The 22,128-nt window shown below is 34.8% G+C and overlaps 1 protein-coding gene across 4 annotated transcripts in view; it reads left to right on the forward strand.

Moving 5' to 3' along the window:
* Positions 1-22,128, forward strand: part of ATG4C (autophagy related 4C cysteine peptidase) — a 90,695-nt gene that overhangs the window by 23,774 nt on the left and 44,793 nt on the right. For all 4 annotated transcript variants that reach the window (XR_013828310.1, XR_013828311.1, XM_079921290.1 and 1 more), the window contains exons 2-3: positions 1,518-1,656; positions 7,731-7,814. Coding sequence is in view for 2 of the 4 variants with exons in the window: in XM_079921290.1 (XP_079777416.1) it covers positions 1,581-1,656; positions 7,731-7,814 (160 nt within the window). In the remaining 2 variants the exon portion in view is untranslated. The remainder of the gene's footprint in view (positions 1-1,517; positions 1,657-7,730; positions 7,815-22,128) is intronic.

Here is a 22,128-nt window from a genome sequence, read left to right on the forward strand (position 1 = left end):
CTAGGTGCGTGGGCTTTAGTAGTTGTGGCACATGGGCTCAGTAGTTGTGGCTTCTGGGCTCTAGAGTGCAGGCTCAGTAGTTGTGGCACATGGGCTTAGTTGCTCCGCGGCATGTGGGATCTCCCTGGACCAGGGATTGAACCGTGTCCCCGGCTTTGGCAGGCGGATTCTTAACCACTGAGCCACCAGGGAAGTCCCCCTAATTTAATGTTCCCTATTTAAGTGATTGGCACCAACTATTTAATTTCACAAGCCAGAAACCTGGGTGTATCTTTGACATATTCCTCTTTCTCACCTTTCACATCCATTTTCTCACCGAGACCTAATGATTTCTTGACGTTTCTTCATATGTCCATTTCTCTCCATCTCTACTGCTCTAGTCCAAGCTACCATCTCTCTCCTCATTCTGTACAATAGTAGTAAACTTTCACCCTTTACTCTTGTCCCTTTTCAATCTGTTCTCTGTGTTGGAGTCAAAAAAACCAAAAAAACCCACAAAATCTGATTCTGATATTCCTGTTTGGAACCAGTTGCTCTTTGGATAAAGAACAAAACCCTTAACATGGTCTACAAGGCCCTGTGTGCTCTGGCCACTGTCTAACCCAATAGCCACATCTCATGCCACTTTTTTGGATTCTGTTCTTAGTTGCATTGGCTTTTTAAATTCTTCCAGTGAACCATGCTTTCATTTGTCACAGTTATAATGTATAATTAGTAGCTTCTAATACATATTATAAAATGGAATTATTATCAGAGAAACAAATGTATCAATACCTTTGAGTTGATATTTATAACCCTGAAAGGGTGATGTTCTGTGTAGCATTCTTTTCTTGAAAAGAAAACTGTTTGTGAATTATTTCAAATAAGCTCAAACATTTTCAGTTATAATTTGTTCGTCTTTCAGATTACATATCACGTATCTCAGTTTTCCCTCAAGTAAGTTAAATACTTATAAGCTACATTTATTCTTATTTTAAAGTAAGAAAACATTGTCTTGTAAATTTAAGCCATTTGATTTTTTAAAAAGTGCTGCAGTAGGAAGCAAGGATGTATTGGAAATATAGGAAATGCCTTAATTAAAAAAAAAAACTAGGCTTTATATGAAAGTAGTGACTTAATCAATATAAGTGGAAGCCTCCATTCTGAAGATAATTGCCACTTCTTATATGATTTCAAATCACACTCTCTGATTACAAATGAAACAAGTCTTGAATAGTCTCATCAAAACTGACTTGTGTTACTAAGTTATTGTTCTTAATTGTGAGTGTCTGGGGGAGTTTATTGTTTGGTTTTGTGTGATAATTTTTATTGTTGTATATAAAATATGCAACAATAAAATATATTTTGTAATTAAAATATTTATAGAGTATATTGTATTCTATTCTGTAAAATGAAAAATTGGTTTGCTCATTTCCAATTCAAGTTGTATTTAATCACTTAAGTAACTTTAGCAGATAGTGCACCATATAATACGTACTCATTACTTATTTTTCTTTAACTTCTTTTCTTTATGTCAGAACAAAAGTCTAAACTTACGGAAGAATGCAATCAAGTGATGGCTTTTTCTTTAGAATCTGAATATGGAGGCCACAGGAACAGATGAAGTTGACAAGCTGAAAACTAAATTTATATCTGCTTGGAACAACATGAAATATAGTAAGTATCAAGATTTGAAAATTGTATAAATCCAAAGAAATATTTGAAGACATGTATTATCTCCTGTATTAAGTCACTGACAATTGTTGAGATTCTCTTTGAATGAAATATTTCTGTAAGGAATGTAGATAAGAATACTACCTGAAGAAAGAGCCAAATACCATCATAAACATTACTTAGAAACTCAGGCATATAATGTGGTCCTTTAAAAAAGAAAATTCCAAAGAAGATAGAATTTATTCAGGTGATGATAATACCTCAGGTTTTCAGACTCAGCATCAGGCAACCTCATGTATGAACCAGGAAGCAAGCAAAATAGACCTCTGAACGCACAAAGCAGACCATTTAAAGTTCACATGCTGATGCGTATGACTTTCTTCTAGGAACACACTCAGATCCTTATTTCTATAACTTAGTTACTCTTGATTTGCATACAAATCCAATAAGGATCATATGGTGGTTTTGAAGCCCACTTAAGACTAGAAACAAATTGGAGATGAAAAATCCTTCAAAGATGGAGAAATACTCAGCAGAACCAGTTTCAACCGGAAGAAGTTCATATCCATAAGATAGGAATGATAAAATTTAGTAAAACCCCTTAACAGTGCAAATTCAAGTAAAACACAATTGACTGTTGGTTTCTGGTTCACTGGAAGTCATGGCCAGCTAGCTATTTAGGCAGTTAAAACTTGATAATAACTTGACATTGTATTTTGAAGATTATAGACATTAATTTTTTGAAAAATTGAGATTTAAATCATATACTACTAAAATTCACCTTTTTAAAGTGTATGATTCAGTGGTTTTTAGTACACTCACAGGAATGTACAACCATCATCACTATCTAATTCCAGAACATTTTCATCACCCCCAAAGGCTACCTTGTACCCATTAGCAACTACTCCCTATTCCTCCCCACCTCTCTCCAATCCCTGGCATCCACCAGTCTACTTTTTGCCTCTCTGGATTTGCCTATTCTGGACATTTCATATAAATGGTATCATATAACTTGTGGCCTTTTGTTTTTGACTCCTTTCACTTGACATAACGTTTTGAAAGTTAATTCATGTTGTAGCATGTATATATCAGTACTTCATTCTCTTATACGGCTGAATAATATTTCATTGTATGGATATATCACATTTTCTTTACCCACTCATTAGTTGATAGATGTTTGGGTGGTTTCCACTTTTTGGCTATATGAATAATGCTGCTATTAATATTGTATACAAGTTTTTGTGTAAACATATGTTTTCAGTTCTCTTGAGTATATACCTAGGAGTAGAATTGCTGGATCATATGTTTACCCTAAGTTTAACTTTTTAAGGAACTACTAAACTGTTTTCCAAACTGTTTGCACCATTATACATTCCTACCAGAAATGTTTGAGGGTTTGAATTTCTCCACATCGTCAGCAATACTTGTTAATATCTATCTTTTTAATTAGACCCATTCTAGGGAGTGTGAAGTATCTCACTGTGAGTTTGATTTGCATTTCCCTGATGAACATATGAAGTTAATCTTCTTTTTATGTATTTATTAGTAATTTGTATATATTCTTTCAAGAAATGTCCATTCAAATCTTTTGCATGTTTTAAAATTGGGTTGTCTTTTTATTATCGAGTTGTAAGAGTTCTTTATATATTCTAGATAAAAATCCCTCAGCAGATATATGATTTGCAAATATTTTCTCCCATTCTTGGATTGTCTTTTCACTTTCTTCATAGTGTCCATTGAAGCATAAAACTTTTACTTTTTGATGAGGTCCAGTTTACCTATTTTTTTTCCCTTTGTTGCTTGTGCTTTTGATGTTGTATTTACGAAACTGTTGCTTAAATCAAGGTCATGAAGATTTGCACCTATTCTTTAAAGAGTTTTTATCTTTTTAGCTCTTATATTTAGGTCTTTGATCCATTTCAGGTTAATTTTTGCATATGATGTGAGGTAGAGGTTCCACGTTATTCTTTGTATGTGGCTATCTGGTCTCAGCACCATTTGTTTAAAAGAATATTCTTTTTCCATTGACTGGTCTTGCCACAGTTATCCGAAATCAGTTGACCATAGATGTAAGGATTGATTTCTGGACTCTCAATTCTATTCCATTAATCTGTATGTTTGTTCTTATGCTAGTAGAACATTCTCTTGATTACTTTAGCTGTTTGTAAAATTTGAAATTGGAAAGTATGATTCCTCCAACTTTGTTCTTCTTTTCCAAGATTGTTTGACTGTTCTGGATTCCATGCATTTTCCATATGAATTTTTGATCCTCTTATCAATTTCTGCAAGAAATCCAGCTGGGATTTTTATATAGATTTTAGTGAAATCTGTAGATCAATTTTTAGAGTATTGGCATATTAACAGAGTATTGCCATATTAAGTCTTCCAATCCATGGACATGGGATGTCTTTCCATTTATTTAGGTCTTTAATTTCTTTCAATGATGTTTTGTGGTTTTCTGTGTGCAAGTCTTGGCACTTCTTTTGTTAAAGTTATTCCTAAGTATTTTATTCTTTTCAATGCTATTTTAAAATGAATTTTCTTCATTTCATTTAGACTCTTCATTGCTAGTATATAGAAATACAATTGATTTTTGTGATTTGATCTTATATCTTGTAAACTTGATAATCTCTTTTATTCTAATAATTTTTTTGGATTCTTTAGGATTTTCTGTGTGTAAATCATGTCATCTGCAAACAGAGGCTTATGTTCTTTTTCAACCATTTAATCTGATGGATAGGTTATGTGGTGAAGATTTCATTTATAAGGTCTGAACATTGTCATACAGGTACTCAACACATTTCAGTAGTGACCTAGGAATTGTTATTTAACCTATTATTTACATATGTGTAGCTTTCCCTATCTAGATATTTAAGTGGACATCATAAGATTATGGTAATCCCTAATCTCTGAAGAACAGATTGTTCAGGGTAACTACATGTTCTAGATAGTTTTAAGTTATGGAGTAGTATTTTAGTTTTATTTTTATTGGTGAAAATTATTCTAAAATGTTGAATGTATTTTCATTGTTTAGAGTCTGTGTAGTATGGATGGTTTAAGAAGGATTAAAATCGATTGAGCACCCACTAGTATGTTGTAGTTTATGTACCTTCTCATTTAAATTTCATCTTTCTGAGTTAGATATCTTTCTGAGATTTAAATCTAATATGTTTCTAAGGTATTCTTTTTTTGCAAATTAGAAAACTGAGATTAGGTGACATATTCAAGGTCATATATCTAGGTAAGTCTTGAAACTTGTATTCAAACCCAGCCTCCCTTGCTCCCTATTCTTGCTGTTCTCTGAATACACTGAACATAATTTAGGAATACTTTTTATCAATGTCAATATTATTATATAAAGATGGAACTAGAAATGGCATAGCACTTAACAAAACTGGACCTTACTTTCTTTTCAAAAATGTTTCATTTTTGCTTCCCACCCCCACATTTACATGTCTTTATGAGGTATGTAAACTTGATTTCCTTTTTAAAATATTAAGAAGTAAATCATCCTTCTGGGTGTTTCTGTTCCTCCAGAAAATCATTATTATCTCTACTATTTCTATGCTCTTTGGCTTGTTTGCATCTTTTAAAGCCTGACTTGTGATTTTCAGATTGCTAACTTAATGGACTATCAGTTTTTTGGTAACATTTTGTTTATGGTAGCTAGGCTCCAAAGACGGCCCTCAGTGAATCACATCTTGTGTTGTCTCTTTTCTCATATGAATCTGGGCTGGCTTGTGTCTCATATCAACCAATAGAATGAGTTAGAAATGAAGCTATGTCAATTCTAGCCTAGCCATTAAGAGACAACTTCTGCCTGCTGTGTGCACTATAACTCATTGCTCGTGTAAAATGTAGATCGTTGTAGAGCCTCAGGCTCTGACTTGTCAGATTCACCTTTCTTTTCTTTCGGAAGGACTGGTGACTGGTAAGAGGGTATACAGGTAGAGGGTAAAGCATAGGGAGAAGGAGAGGAGTTCCTCCTTAAAGGTTTTTTGTTTGTTAGTTTTTGAGGTTGTTTTTATGAAGTTCTTAGGATTTGCTTTGGAAATACTGCCTTTTGGGGAGAGGGGATTGTTATCATTTTGGGGATTAGAATCATTCTCGTATGGTACTAAAAATACTCCTATGGTACTAATAATACTCCTATGAAACAATGTCTGTAAAGCACCTAGCTTAGTTCCTAGTGTAAAATAGATGGTAAGTAAATACTATTTTCCCATTGGAGTTCAGAGAAGAGAATGAGAGATAGGTGGGAAAAGGAAAAGATGTCTTAGAAGTGTGTGTTTGAGTCAGAAGAAGAAGATTTAAGTGGATTTAAATGGGCTGATATTGGGGAGGATATTTTTGTTATGGAATAGTATGAACCAAATAGTAAAGCCCACTTTGAGTATAGATGAGAAGTAGTGGAAAAGATGGCTGTAAAGGTAATTTGTATCATATTGTGGAAAGTCTTTAGTATCACAGAGAAGTTCATTGTAAATCTGTTAGGTAATGAATCATTGAGGATGGTTTTTGAGCAGACAAGTTACCTAATCAAAGCTGAGCCACAGGGAGATTAATTTGGCAGGGATATGTGGCATATGCTAGAGTGGGGAAAAACTGATTACAGATAAGCCATTTTGGGGGAGTATTGCAGTAATCCAAAGCCTGATTACTGTATTTGACTTTCCATTCTTTCTTTTTTTTTTGGCTGTGTTGGGTCTTCATTGTGGTGCTTGGGCTTCTCACTTGCAGTGGCTTCTCTTGGTGCGGAGCACGGGCTCTAGGCTTCAGTAGTTGCAGCATGCAGGCTCAGTAGTTGTGGCACGCGAGCCCTAGAGCATGCGGGCTTCAGTAGTTGTGGCACGCGGGCTCAGTTTTGTGGCTCGCGGGCTCTGGAGCACAGGCTCAGTAGTTGTGGTGCACATGCTTAGTTGCTGCACAGCATGTGGGATCTTCCTGGACCAGGGATCAAACTTGTGTCCCCTGCATTGGCAGGCAGATTCTTAACCACTGCAGTACCGGGGAAGTCCCTCCATTCTTTATTTTTCACTACCAAACTCAGATACTTGCATGATTTTTATTATAAATACATATTTTAATTTACTTGTTCTTTATGCTTATTTGTATTATAGTACTTAAGGGAGCACTTTCATAAAAATCACTCATTTAAAATTTTGTAACAACTCTGTTAAATATAAATGTTGGCCTGCTTAAGACTAGACCTAAGTCTCTTAACTCCCAATTTCAGATTCTTTTTATTTATATGTACTTGCATTTTAGGAGCTGCTTTTAAGTCTGCCATTAGCACTCAGAAATTTCATACACTTAGGAATATTCAGGAATGTAATGGACAAGTGCTTTTCTTAGGAAATTGAGAACTATTAATGGCATCGTAAAAAACCAAAAGGATAGTTCCTTTTAGATATAGACAGTTTAGTAGGAAGAAAATTGGAAGAATTAGAGTTTGCAACTAAGAGTTGAGGATTGGGGATTGGAAGGTGGAAAATTGAGATGAAAATGTCTGAAAGCTTTATACATCACTTTCAGAAATCCTCATTTGGCTGAAATGATGGGGTAAAAACAGATTTCCCTAGGAAACTTCAGAGATCCACTTTTATCATAAGCATTAGTGTACTGTGTGATCTTTTCCCTAAATTACTTCACTGGAATATTCAAATACTTTAAACCTTTAAAATATCTAAAATGGAAGAAGATATAAGAAATTGGTAAAATTTGTTGCCTTTGGGAAAAGAGGTTGGTGTCAGGGAAACTGGAGTAGAATTTGTACCTTTTAATTTTTATACCATAAGAACATTGTGATCTGTTTGAAAATAAATTAAAACTAAAATTTTTTCTCTGCCATGTTCTTTAAGTGGGCAGAATGTGGTTAAAATACTTTGCTTTATTTGAAAGTAGCATAAGTGGCCTGTATTTTCAGTTCATTGTCAAAATACTTTTGCTACACTTGTAAAAAATGCACATCCATAATTGAGAATTGGTGATTTGAAATTAAATAAAAGAAAATGCTGCTGAACTTTTAGTCTGAAATCCTTTAATTGCAAAACTGTTTTTCTCTTTTTCTCATTTAGGTTGGGTGTTGAAAACAAAGACATATTTTAGTAGAAATTCCCCTGTATTATTGCTTGGAAAGTGTTACCATTTTAAATATGAAGGTAAGTGCTAAATTTGTAATCCATTTAAAAATCTTTGTAGAAATTCATTGTGTAATTGTTTTCATTATTTTATTTCCAGATTAACCTACTTCTGACATATTTCTTTTTGTTTTTTACTTCCAGTTATTTTTATTGTGGTAAAATACACATATCAAAATTTACCATCTTAGTCATTTTTAAGTGTACGGTTCAGTGGTATTAAATACATTCATAATGTTGTGCTACCATCATCACCATTCATCTGTAGAACTCTTCATCTTGTAACACTGAAATTCTGTACCCATTAAACAATAACTCCTCATTCCTCCCTTCCCTTCAGCCCCTGGCAACCGCCATTCTACTTTTTATGCCTATGTTTTGGAATATATCTTTTAAAAACCTGTATTTTATGTAACACATAAAATACTGCCATATGGTTTGGGTTTCTTGTGAATTCCTTGAAAATAAAGTTCATACCGTCATACACCATTTGTTATATCCCTCATAATTTTGGACTTACCATATGAGTGCTAAGTAAATATTATTTGAATCAATATCTTAATATTCTTTATCAAGTTCTCTGATGATAATTTTAAAGTATATGATAATAACTTAAAGTATCACGTTAGTTAACGTAAAAAATGGTAAGTTTTACAATTCTTAAGGATGCTCCAATTTCTGGAATTATTTACTGTATTTGATGTTTCTGAATTTTCATATATGTTCATCCTTTCTATAATTATCATATATTTTCTTTTAATAATTTATGTCCCCTATTGAGTGCCTACTATGTGTCAAGCATCATGCTAAACTCTTTGGGAAATGTCTTTAATTCTCACAACAAGCCTACAAGGTAGATTTAAGTGTCCCTATCCTATGTGTTTGAAAGCCAGAGTTTAGAGAAGTTAAATAATTTGTCCAAAATCACACAGGTATTAGATGACAGAGTTGAATTTTAAACCAAGACTATGTTTCATTTTAATACTGGCATTCTTTGTACTATATGTCTTTGCTTGGTATTTTGTATGTATGAGTGTGTGTGTTTTGTGTGTGTTTGTGTGTGTGTGAGAGAGAGGAGAGGGGAAGAATGTATGTGACAGTATGTGATTATCAAGGCTTGTATTCATTTTTTGGTTGATCTTTTTTGGTCACATCAGCAATTGTCTAAAGCCTAAATGGTTTGTAATAGTAACAGCTGACATTTATTGAGTATTTATAATATGCCAGACAGGATTTTTAAGTAGTTTACATGTATTAACTCATTGAGTCCTCACAGTATTCTTGAAAGATGAGTAGGAAGTTGATGGATAAAGAAGGCATGCATTTTAGGTAAATAGAATGGCATGATGAAAGCAATAGCACTGAGATGTTAGACAGTATATATAGGAAACAGAAGTGTCCAGTGTAACCATGGTGGGAGAGAATTATGAAAAGGATCAAATTATGGAGGAGCATCTTGAATGCTGTGCTGAAGAGTTAGGTCATTTGTTTACAGGCAGAGGAGAGTATGGGCTTTGGGATGAGACATATGTGGGTTTGAATTTTGGTTCTTTTTGCTGATTAGTTGTTATTTTTGGCAAGTTATGTAATTTCCCTAAGTATTAATGATACCTATTTCGTAGGCGTTTAGTGATATGCCTCGTACATGTAAGCATTCTAAATGATATTATTATTTATGATAAAAGGAATGTGAGAAAAAGTTATTAGAATTCTTTTTAAGGATAGCATTATATATTTTTTGGAAGAAATACTTTGAGCAGTAAATGGATTCTTGGGGGTCCTCAACTCAAGAGATGAAAAGTAAATGATATAGGAGATACAAATGAGACAAATAGAAGACTGTTTTGTTTTGGACTAAGAGTCGGGATACAGGGAAAGACAAGGGTATGGGGCTCGGGAGGGAGAAAGGAGAGCGAGCCAGAAAGATGGTTGGATTCTGCATGTCCACTGAGAAGTTTCCTTGATGTGCTCTGGTCTTCAGTAAAGTCAGGTAAGTTTATGAAATGCTTGGTGTAGGAAAAGTTCTTTTGGAAAGGGGGTGGATTTGGCATCTGGAATGAAAAAGGCATCTCATATCATTGTAGGAGTTAGAAGAGGGAGGGGAGGAACCAAGAGAGTTTAAGCTGTGTAGAATTAACAGAAATCTGGGGGGGGCTAGCTTGAACTTCTACATGTCACAGAATTTTTGGTTCAAGCAAATTTTCTAAGTTATCAGAGAGATAGGGGGTGGTGTACCCAGCTTCTTAACTACAATGGTTATTATTATCCTAGGTTTTTGAACAACAAAATACCAGAATTCATTTAATTATTTTCAGTGATCATGTATTGAGAACATGCTAGCTAGGACATTGATCTTGCCCAGAAGGAGCATATGATAATCATAACTAAATACATGCTTTAGAAAAATAACTGATAGCAATGTAGAAGAACCATTGGAAGTCAGTTATCAGGCAAGGTACGATGACTCTGATATAGGGCAGTGGAAATGGAGAGGATTGACTTGAGATATTTTAAGGTAGACACCATAGCATCTGACAAATGATTGGATTTGAGGTCATGAGAGAGAGAAGATAAAGAATACTTAAAGACTACTATCTTGGATTATAGGTAGTGTTAGTAACCAAATGTGATATACTAGAGGAAGCGTGGATTTTGCAGGGACATGTAGTGTTTGAAGTAGGCCGTTCAGAAGTAAACAGTCTGAATGAAGTAGGTGGTTTAGAATTGGTTGGCTAGTTATTTTCAGTTTCATTTGAGGCTAATGAATAAGGTCACATTGATGGAAAGTATAGGTGGAGAATATTCATCTTTAAGGATCTACTGATGAAGAAGAATCAGTGAATGAAATTGAGAAGGAGTAGGCAATATATAGGACAAAACCCATGATAGTATTTTATCATAGAGACTGAAGGAAAGAGATTTTCAGGAGAAAAGTTGGGACAAAGTGCCTAATGCTCAAAAGAGGTTAAGCAGGAAAAAACCTGATTAGAGGCTGTAGGATTTGTCAATGAGAAATTGCTGATGACTTTTGAGAGATCAGTTTCACTGGAGTGGTAAGGATAGAAAAGTAAAAGCAGTAAAATTAACAGCAGCTCACCTGCATTTACTGAGTGTGGCTCTTTGTTATGCATGAAAGCCAAAGTGTATTCTATTTATTTGGCTATATTGGGTCTTCATTGCGATGCACGGGGTTTCTCGAGTTGCGACGAGCAGGGACTACTCTTTGTTGTGGTGTGCGGGCTTCTCATTGCGGTGGCTTCTCTTGTTGTGGTGCACAGGCTTCAGTAGTTGCAGCATGCAGGCTCAGTAGCTGTGGTATGCAGACCCTATCGCACACGGGCTTAAGTAGTTGCAGTGCGTGGGCTCAGTAGTTATGGCGCGTGAGCTCTAGGGCACGCGGGTTTCAGTAGTTGTGGCACGGCATTGTGGCTCGTGGGCTCTAGAGCACAGGCTCAGTAGTTGTGGCACATGGGCTTAGTTGCTCCGTGGCATGTGGGAACTTCCCAGACCAGGGATTGAACCTGTGTGCCCTGCATTAGCAGATGGATTCTTAACCACTGCGCCACCAGGGAATTCCCCAAAGCGTATTCTTTTAAAGATTTATTGGTTATGATATCAGGGTAGAGAAGAACTGCTTTTATAAAACATAAAAACACAGCCTATATAGGAAAATATTGATGTATTTGACCAAATAAAAATTTAAAAATCTGCATCACGAAAGACACCATAAAAAAGTTTAGAAACAAGACAGAGAGAGAAGATATTTGTATATGCTCTCTCATTCTCTTTTTCTCTCTCTCTGTATTGGTATATGTATGTGTGTTTGTGTGTGTGTATGTGTGCGTACATTGAAGATCTATCTGTCCATCTGTTATCTCTTCATCTATATCTTGGACAAAGGATTAGTCTCCAAAATAATATGAAACTACAAAATAATATGAAAAACATGGACAATTCAAAAAAAAATGAGCCAAGGAAATGAACAGGTGCTTTTAAAGTAGAAACTTGAGTGGCCAAACATAAGAAAATGTTCACCACAGTAATAAAGGGAGTGCAAATTAAAATGAGATACTGTTTCTTAGTTGTCAAATTTGCAAAAATTTTAAAGCTTCATGATATCAAATTTTAGCAAGGTTGTGAAGAAACAGGAACTCAAACACTGCCGATGGGAGGCAACTTGGTACAACCTCTTCATGAATTTGAAAGTACTTAGAAAAATTGATAATATATAAACTTAGTATCTAGCAATTCTACCTTTAAGTATTTACCCCAGAGAAGTTCTCTGTATATGTGTAGAACACTTGTACAAGGATGCTTATTGTAAATTTGTTGAAATAACAAAAAATATTGGAAACAAGTATGTGCTACTAGTGGATTAGATGAATAAGGTTATTCATTCATTCCAAAAGTATTTATTAAGAGCCTGTTACGTGCCAGGCACTGGGGTTACTGCTGAAAGTATTGTAGGCACAGTACTTACACTCAAGGAGCTTACAGTCCAGTAGATGAGAGACATTAAACAAATAATTACAAAATTATTAATTTCATTATGATATTCATGATAAAACAGAAGTATAGGTTCTTATAAACAGAGACCAAATTAGAAAGGATGTGATTGGATCAAATAAGCAGAAAGTCCATTTCAAAATAGCTTAAAAGCAGTAAGGGTATTTATTATCATTCACAAGCGGAAGTCCTGACATAGGAATGGCTCTAGGTTGGTTAATCAGTGCCTGTGTGACATCATCAAGGACCCATGTTCTGTCCATCTTCCTACTCTGCTAATCTCAGCATATTGGTCTTATTTTCATCTACCTCTCCTATAGTAACAAGTGCCTATCTTAGTACCATGATAAGACATATTGCAGATATGGCAGAATCCAGTGGAAGAAGGACTTTTTCTTCTTTGTTTTCTTTATTATGAATATGAATTTTTATTATTTTAATAATTTTATATTATTTAAAATCTTTACATTTTTAAAATTATGAATTACTCATATACAGAGAAGGCAAAAGCCTTGTGTATACACTTTCAAGAATAGTAATGAAATTTTATTAGACAAGAGAAGTACAACATTATGAATAAGTTTTAATCTCCTTGTGCTTCTATCCAACTGTAGTCCTTCCCATGCCAAAAAACTCTACTATCCTAAAGTGGTGGAATTTAGTGTTTCCTATTTTTGACCTTTTTGAAAATGAAAATGAACTATGTTTTGCTTCTGTGCCTTGCTTATGGCTTTTAAGGTTGTGTTTTTAAGATTTGTCTGTGTTCAGGAATAAAGACACAGACCTACTAGAGAATGGACTTGAGGATATGGGGAGGGGGAAGGGTAAGCTGTGACAAAGTGGGAGAGTGGCATGGACATATATACACTACCAAACGTAAAATAGATAGCTAGTGGGAAGCAGCCACATAGCACAGGGAGATCAGCTCGGTGCTTTGTGACCACCTAGAGGGGTGGGATAGGGAGGGAGGGAGGGAGGGAGATGCAAGAGGGAAGAGATATGGGAACATATGTATATGTATAACTGATTCACTTTGTTATAAAGCAGAAACTAACACACCATTGTAAAGCAATTATGCTCCAATAAAGATGTAAAAAAAAAAAGATTTGTCCATGTTATGTGTAGGTTCTAGTTTATTTTTACTGCTGTATAATATTCCATTGTATGAATTACCACAAATTATTCATTCTACTATTGTTAGACATTTAGTTTGCTTTGGCTTTGCCTTTTTAAATAGTGTGTAATAGTACATTCTTGTATTTTTGTAGAAATAAGACTGTATTCTCAGAAGTTTTTGAAATACGACTTTTCATGTTTAAAAATATCTACATGCAGAATGAAGGGAATGAATCATTAGCCAGAAGAATATCGTATTTCTGTTCTTATCATCCACTTTATAGATTCTCTTTTCTAATGAGTTAACCCCAAACCACCTTCTTACACCTTTCTAGGAATTTTTTGGTATCCTCAGAGAGGGGGAGGCCCTGTACTTAAAAGCGTACAAATTTTAGTGAGTCAAGTATAATTCTGAAAACAGGAGAAATAACACTGAATAAGATCAAATACACATTTGAAAAGAGATTTAAATATACATTTTGAAAATAAGAGGAGTCATAATAATCAAGATAAGGTAAAAGGGAATTAGAATATTTGTTCAGAAAAACAAAGGGATTATGACATGGTGGAAGTCACGTATTAAGGATTTTTTTTGTTGTTAATGAAGTTTTAAAACTTTTGAAATATATGACATAAAGGTCTATTGATTATGGGGGGCTAATTTTCTTTATTATTTCTCCTATTGTGGGTATACAAACCCATATTATGTAAAGGTTTATTAATCCTATAATTATGGTATGACTGGTGAATTTCTATTTCATAACACTTGTCCTAAGGTTATTGCCCTGTTTTGTCATGACTTTCTTTATAGCTTCAACAGAAATATAATATTCTGTTTATCGCATTTGAAATATTTTAATGCTAACCTTTTCTCTCTGTGTGTCATTATGTACTCACAGCTTTTTAGATTTACTGTGCATTGGTCAATCTCCACCAGATTTTCTCTTAGGTGGTTCAGGACATGATGGGCCCAGAGACCATTAAGGAAAAACTGTATCTGTGGTTATCTCTAGTATACCAGTTCTGTCTTAGGGACCCAAAGGATTTAACATGAATAACAGAGATAAGGCTCTTTCCTTCCTAATTTTGGGGCTGAGGAGCATCTATAGACAATGATTCTAAGCTATGGACAAAAAAAACCCCAAAGTAGTGCGTGGAAAAAAGGGGGAAAAAAAGCTTTTTAAGAAGTAGAGAGGGTAGCGCAGAGGCTAGAAAATAATAAAAGTTTTTTCTGCACTGAAACCAGCCCAGGGTGGAGCTTTGCCTAGGGATGTTTTTATAGGACATAAAGGGCATGAAAGTAAGGTATCAAGGGGTCTTCCTTTGCGTGCTCTTGGTTCTTGTACTATCTTTACTATTTTCAGGGATCTTCGTTATTCCACATGTTGCCAAGATTATGCCCAAATGTTGTGGAAATAAGATCCCACAATTTGGAATTTTTTGAAACATGACTTTTGCCATTTAGTAAGAAAGGGTGTGCAGGATGCAATCAATTATTTATAGGTATATTACTTAATTTGGAAAATTTCCAGATCTCGTTCTGTTATTGATTTTTAATTTAATTCCATTGTGGTCAGAGAAAATATTTTTATGACTTTAATCTCTTTGAAGTTATTGAGACTTGCTTTATGGTCTAAATATGGTATAACTTGGTAAATGTTCTTTGTGTGCTTGAGAAGAATATGTATTGTTACTGGAATGTTCTATAAGGGCAGTTAGGTCAAGTTGGTTGAGTTCAAGTCTTCTCTATTCTTGCTCTGTCCTACTTGTTCTACCAATTTTTATGAGAGGGATATTGACATCTCTGACTATAATTGTGGATTTGTTTATTTCTCCTTGCAATTCTATCAGTTTTTGCTTCTTCAATTTTGAAGCTTTGTTATTGGGTACATTAACATTTAGAGTTGTTATGGTCAGTTAATGAACTGACCCCTTTATAATTATAAAACCCTTCTTTATTCCTGGTGATATTTTTTTGGTCTGAAATCTACTTTGTCTGATATTAAGCTTTCTTTTGCTTAGGGTTATATGGTATATCTTTTTATGTTCTTTTACACTTAATCTATTTTCTTTATATTTAAAGTTTGTTTCCTGTAGGAAGTAAATTGCTGGGTCTTGCTTTTTTATACAATCTGATAATCTCTGCCTTTTAATTAAGTTGTTTAGACTACAGGCAAACCTCGGAGATAGTGTGGGTTTGGTTTCAGACCACTGCAATAAAGCAAATATTTCAATAAAGTAAGTTGCACAAATTTTTTGGTTTCCCAGTACATATCAAAGTTATGTTTATATTGTATTATAGTCTATTAAGTATACAATAGCATTATGTCTAAAAAAATAATATATGTACCTTAATTAAAAAATACTTTATGGCTAAAAAATGCTAATCATCATCTGACAACACAGGGTTACCACAAACCTTCAATTTGTAAAAAACGCAGTATTTGCAAAGCACAATAAAGTGAAGAACAAAAACAAGGTATGCCTGTATTCACATTTTATATGATTATTGATATAGTTAGGTTTGTCTGTTATCTCACTATTTGGTTTCTATTTGTTAAATCTGCTCTTTGTTCCCTTTTCCTCTTTTTCTACCTTCTTTCAGATTGAATATTTTTTGATTTCTATTTTATCTCTTTGTTGGCTGATTAGCTGTAACTTTTTATTGTGTTATTTTACTGGGTTACTTTAAGGTTTTAGGGTATATCTTTAACTTATCACAGTCTACCTTCAATGATATTATACCAGCTCACATATAGTATAAGAACCTTAGAGTAGTGTACTTCACTTCCCTCCTCCTGGTCTTTATGCTACTGGTGTCATACATTTTATTTATTTGTATCTTATACATGCCATATACATTGTTATTATTTTTGTTTAAACAGTCAATGTCAATTACTTAAGTCAATTACTTAAAGAGATTTAAGTAATAAGAAAAATAATATACTTGCTCATATAGTTATCATTTTTGGTGTTCTTCATTCCTTTGTGTGAATCCATATTTCCATCTGCTAAAATCCATTATTTTCCTGCTTGAAAGACTTATTTTAACATTTCTTATAGTGCAAGGTGTGCTGGTGATATACTCCTTCAGCTTCTGTGTCTCTGAAAAAGGGTTTTGCTTTCATTTTTGAAAGATATTTTTGCTGGGTATAGAATTTTGGGTTGATTATTTTTTTTCTTTCAGTAGCTTTAAAGATGTTGCCCTGCTATCTTTTTGTTTATTTTGTTTCCAGGGAGAAATCTGAGGTCATCCTTATCTTTCTGTGTACATAATGTGGCTTTTTTTTCTTGACTACTTTTAAGATTTTTTTTTTTATCACTAGTTTGGAACAATTTGATTATGATGTGAAGTATAGTTTTCTTCATGTTTCTTGTGCTTGGGTTTTGTTGAATTTCTTGAATCTGTTGTTTCATAGTTTTCACCAATTTTGAATTTTTTCAGCCATTTTGTCTTCAGATATTTTTTCTGTCTTCCCCTCTCTTCCCTCTCCTTCTGGGTCTCCAATTGAACATATATTAGCATGAATGAAATTGTGCCACATCTCACAGATGTGCTTTTATTTTTTAAAAAAATTCTTTTTCCTCTCTGCGTTTTAATTTGGATAGTTCCTATTGCTGTGTCTTCAAGTTCACTAATCTTTTGATCTTTTCCTCAGCAATGTCTAATCTGCCATAAATCCTAGTCAGTATATTTTTCATCCTGGACATTGTAGTTTATATATCTGAAAGTTCCATTAAAAAAAAATCTTCCTTACTTATCTTCCTTCCTTACTTAATCTTCTACTTATCTTTTTGAACATATGTAATATTGTAATACCTGTTTCAATGTACTTGTTTGCTAATTCTAGCATTTGTGTTAGTTTGGGTTCACTTTTGTTTGGTTGAGTATTCTCATTTTGGCTTGTGTTTTCCTGCCTATTTGCATGCTTGATTGATTGCCAGACGTTGTGTTATTTACCTTGTTGGGAGCTGGATATTTTTTTATTCTGAGTATTGCATTGTGTGAATATGCCACACTTCATCCATTTTACTCTTGGTGGGCATTTGGATAGTTTTCAATTTTTGGCAATCGTTAAGAGCCCTGCTTGAATATTCTAGTACATGTGCTTTGGTGAATGAACATGTGTATGGATTTTCATTCAGTATGTATACCTGGGAATGTAATTGCTGGGTAATAGGGTATTCATATGTTCAGCCTCCCTATATACTACCAAATAGTTTTATAAAACAGTTGTGCCAATTTGTATTTCTACCAGGTGTGTATGCAAATTCTGCTTGCTCTCAGCTCACCAGTACTTGGTATTTTTCCATGTTTATTAGAGCCACATTTTATTTTAATTTGCGTTTGTCTAACTTAGGAAATTGAGCATATTTTCTAAATATTTTTCCATTTAAATATGTCTTCTATTAGATTATCTCTCTAGGTTTCCTTAATATATTCTGGATATGAATCCTTTTTTGGATATGTCTATAGGAAATGTTGTCTCCTACTCCATTACTTTTTCACTCAGTTTGTCTTTTGAAGAGCATAGTTCTTAATTTTAGTATAGTCTGGTTAACTTTTTTATCTTCTTAAATGGTTAGTACTTTTTGTGTTCTGCTTAGTAAATCTTTGCTCACTTTAGGACAAGATAGTCTCTCTAGTGTTTTGAAGCTATCATTTCTATGTTTTTTCTCATTTCTATGTTTTTTCTCTCTGGTTGCTTCTAAGATCAGCTCTTTGTCTTTCATGTGGATTTCACTTTATTCTACTCAGAATCATATATTTCTTAAAATCTGAAGAAATTTCAGCCACTTTTAATTATAGTTTTTCTCCATTCTTCTTGTTCTCTCCTTTTGCATCTCTGATAAGTCTTTCTGTTAGATTTTTTTCATGTCTCTGAAATTCTTTTTTTTTTTTTGCGGTACGCGGGCCTCTCACCGTTGCAGCCTCTCCCGCCACGGAGCAACAGGCTCCGGACGCGCAGGCCCAGCGGCCATGGCTCACGGGCCCAGCCGCTCTGCAGCATGTGGGATCCTCCCAGACCGGGGCACGAACCTGCGTCCCCTGCATCGGCAGGCGGACCCGCAACCACTGTGCCACCAGGGAAGCCCTGAAATTCTTGTTTTTTATATTTTCTGTTATTTTTTCTCTCTGTGCTGTGTTCTGAGTAACTTCTTTAGTTTTTCTGGTTCCTTGATTATCTTCTGAGGTTTGTATAATTTTCTGTTTAACCTATACCAAATTTCTATTTTCATTTATTATATTTTTCATTTCTAGTAGTTTTATTTGGTTTTCCTTTACATGTGCCTGGTCAATTTTAATTGTTTTCTTTTATTTGTCCACCTTTCAGTACCTTCTACTTTTTAAACATATGCATACTTATTTTATCCCGTACCTGATAATTACAATAGTTACACTCTTTCAGAATTTATTTCTGCAGTTTGTTGTACTTTTGATTATTTCTCATATTAGCTTGTTTAATTGTGATTTTTTAAAAAAATTATTTATTTATTTTTGGCTGCATTGGGTCTTTGTTGCTGTGCGTGGGTTTCTCTAGTTGCGGTATAATTGTGATTTTTGATTGCGATAAGCACCCTTGACTGAGCCCTCAATATTGCTAGCAGGTCTCTTCTATTTCCTTTATCAGCTTTCTTTCTCATTCTTTGTAGTGATTCTTTCAGGCATTCTCACTCTTCATAAACGTCTGCTCAGAAGTCTTTTCCATCATAGAAAACAAAAGCAAAGCAAAACAAATATTTATTGTGTATCTACTATGGACTGAACTCTGTGTTAGGCGCTGAACATTCAGAGGTCTAGAAGATAAACATATTTCTTCTCCTCTAGAATACTTGAAATCTGGAGGGGGAGCAGATGTAGATAAAAAGCATTCTAGATATAATTAGTTAATACTGTGAAAAGGAAAGTCAGTCAAAAAGTGGAATAGCAGGAGTAGTATTATAGTGGAAAGTCAACAAGACAACAAAGTTCATTTAGTATGAACAGTTTCACAATAATATTTAGAGTAAATATTAAGAGGAGACTAGATCTTAAAAGAATAAGGAATTAATCACTTTGTCAAGATAGGAGATTAGAACTATGTGTTTGGCAAGCCTCAGGATGAGCTGTGAGAGTTATGTGTTATTATATCCAATTTCAAACAAATTTAAATGTCTCCAAAGTGGAAATTTTGGACTTACTTGTAGTGCCATATTCAGTTTTCAGATATTTTTATTTTTATTTGGAATTAAATTCAAACTCTAATCTTCAGAGAAATTCATTGATAATAGAGGCTTGCCATGTATTCGGGTTTTTTTTCTTAACATGTTTATTAGAATATAATTGCTTTACAATGTTGTGTTAGTTTCTGCTCTATAGCAAAGGGAATCAGCTATATGTATATATATATCCCCATATCCCCTCCCTCTTGTGCCTCGCTCCCACCTTCCCTATCCCACCCCTCTAGGTGGTCACAAAATACCAAGCTGATCTCCCTGTGCTATGCAGCTGCTTCCCACTATCTGTTTTACATTTGGTAGTGTATATGTGTCAATGCCACTCTCTCACTTCATCCCGGCTTACCCTCTTCATCCGCCATATCCTCAAGTCCATTCTCTTAGTCTGCGTCTTTATTCCTGTCCTGCCCCTAGGTTCATCCGAACCATTTCTTTAGATTCCATACATATGTGTTAGCATATGGTATTTGTTTTTTTCTTTCTGACTTACTTCACTCTGTATGACACACTTTAGGTCCATCCACCTCACTACAAATAACTCAATTTTGTTTCTTCTTATGGCTGAGTAATATTCCACTGTATATATGTACCACGTCTTTTTTTTTTTTTTTTTTTTTGCGGTACTTGGGCCTCTCACTGTTGTGGCCTCTCCCGTTGCGGAGCACAGGCTCCAGACGCATAGGCCCAGCGGCCATGGCCCACAGGCCCAGCCGCTCCGCAGCATGCAGGATCCTACTGGACTGGGGCATGAACCCATGTCCCCTGCATCAGCAGGCAGACTCTCAACCACTGCGCCACCAGGGAAGCCCTTTTTTATAATTAAAAAAATTTTTTTTTCACATCTTTATTGGATTATAATTGCTTTACATTGTTGTGTTAGTTTCTGCTGTATAACGAAGTGAATCAGCTATACATATACATATATCCCCATATCTCCTCCCTCTTGCGTCTGCCTCCCACCCTCCCTATCCCGCCCCTCTAGGCGGTCACAAAACACCAAGCTGATCTCCTTGTGCTATGTGGTTTCTTCCCACTAGGTATCTGTTTTACATTTGGTAGTATATATAAGTCCATGCCACTCTCTCACGTCATCCCAGCTTACCTTTCCCCCTCCCCGTGTCCTCAAGTCCATTTTCAACGTCTGCGTCTTTATTCCTGTCTGCCCCAGGTTCTTCATAACCTTTTTTTTTTTTTTTTTTTAGATTCCATATATATGTGTTAGCATATGATATTTGTTTTTCTCTTTCTGACTAACTTCACTCTGTATGACACACTCTAGGTCCATCCACCTCACTACAAAAAACTCAATTTAGTTTCCTTTTATGGCTGAGTAATATTCCATTGTATCTATGTGCCACATCTCCTTTATCCATTCATCTGTTGATGGACACTTAGGTTGCTTCCATGTCCTGGCTATTGTAAATAGAGCTGCAGTGAACACTGTGGTACATGACTCTTTTTGAGTTATGGTTTTCTCAGGGTATATTCCCAGTAGTGGGATTGCTGGGTCAAAGGGAAGTTCTATTTTAGTTTTTTAAGGAAACTCCATACTGTTCTCCATAGTGGCTGTATCAATTTACATTCCCACCAACAGTTTAGGAGGGTTCCCTTTTCTCCACACCCTCTCCAGCATTTATTGTTTGTAGATTTTTTTGATGATGGGCATTCTGACTGGTGTGAGGTGATACCACATAGTGGTTTTGATTTGCATTTCTCTAATGATTAGTGATGTTGAGCATCCTTTCATATGTCTGTTGGCAATCTGTATATCTTCTTTGGAGAAATGTCTGTTTAGGTCTTCTGCCCATTTTTGGATTGGGTTGTTTGTTTTTTTGATATTGAGCTGTATGAACTGCTTGTAAATTTTGGAGATTAATCCTTTGTCTTTTGCTTCATTTGCAAATATTTTCTCCCATTCTGAGGGTGGTCTTTTCGTCTTGTTTATGGTTTCCTTTGCTGTGCAAAAGCTTTTAAGTTTCATTAGGTCCCATTTGTTTATTATTGTTTTTACTTACATTTCTCTAGGAGGTGGATCAAAAAGGATCTTGCTGTGATTTATGTCATAGAGTGTTCTGCCTATGTTTTCCTCTAAGAGCTTGATAGTGTCTGGCCTTACATTTAGGTCTTTAATCCATTTTGAGTTTATTTTTGTGTATGGTGTTAGGGAGTGTTCTAATTTAATTATTTTACATGTAGCTGTCCAGTTTTCCCAGCACCACTTATTGAAGAGGCTGTCTTTTCTCCATTGTATACTTTTGCCTCCTTTATCAAAGATAAGGTGACCATATGTGCGTGTGTCTATCTATGGGCTTTCTATCCTGTTCCATTGATCTATATATCTGTTTTTGTGCCAGTACCATATTAACTTGATTACTGTAGCTTTGTAGTATAGTCTGAAGTCCTGGAGTCTGATTCCTCCAGCTCCATTTTTCTTTCTCAAGATTGCTTTGGCTATTCGGAGTCTTTGTGTTTCCATACAAATTGTAAAACTTTT

The sequence above is a fragment of the Stenella coeruleoalba genome (genome assembly GCF_951394435.1).
Source record: "Stenella coeruleoalba genome assembly, chromosome: 1".
Taxonomy (NCBI): domain Eukaryota; kingdom Metazoa; phylum Chordata; class Mammalia; order Artiodactyla; family Delphinidae; genus Stenella; species Stenella coeruleoalba.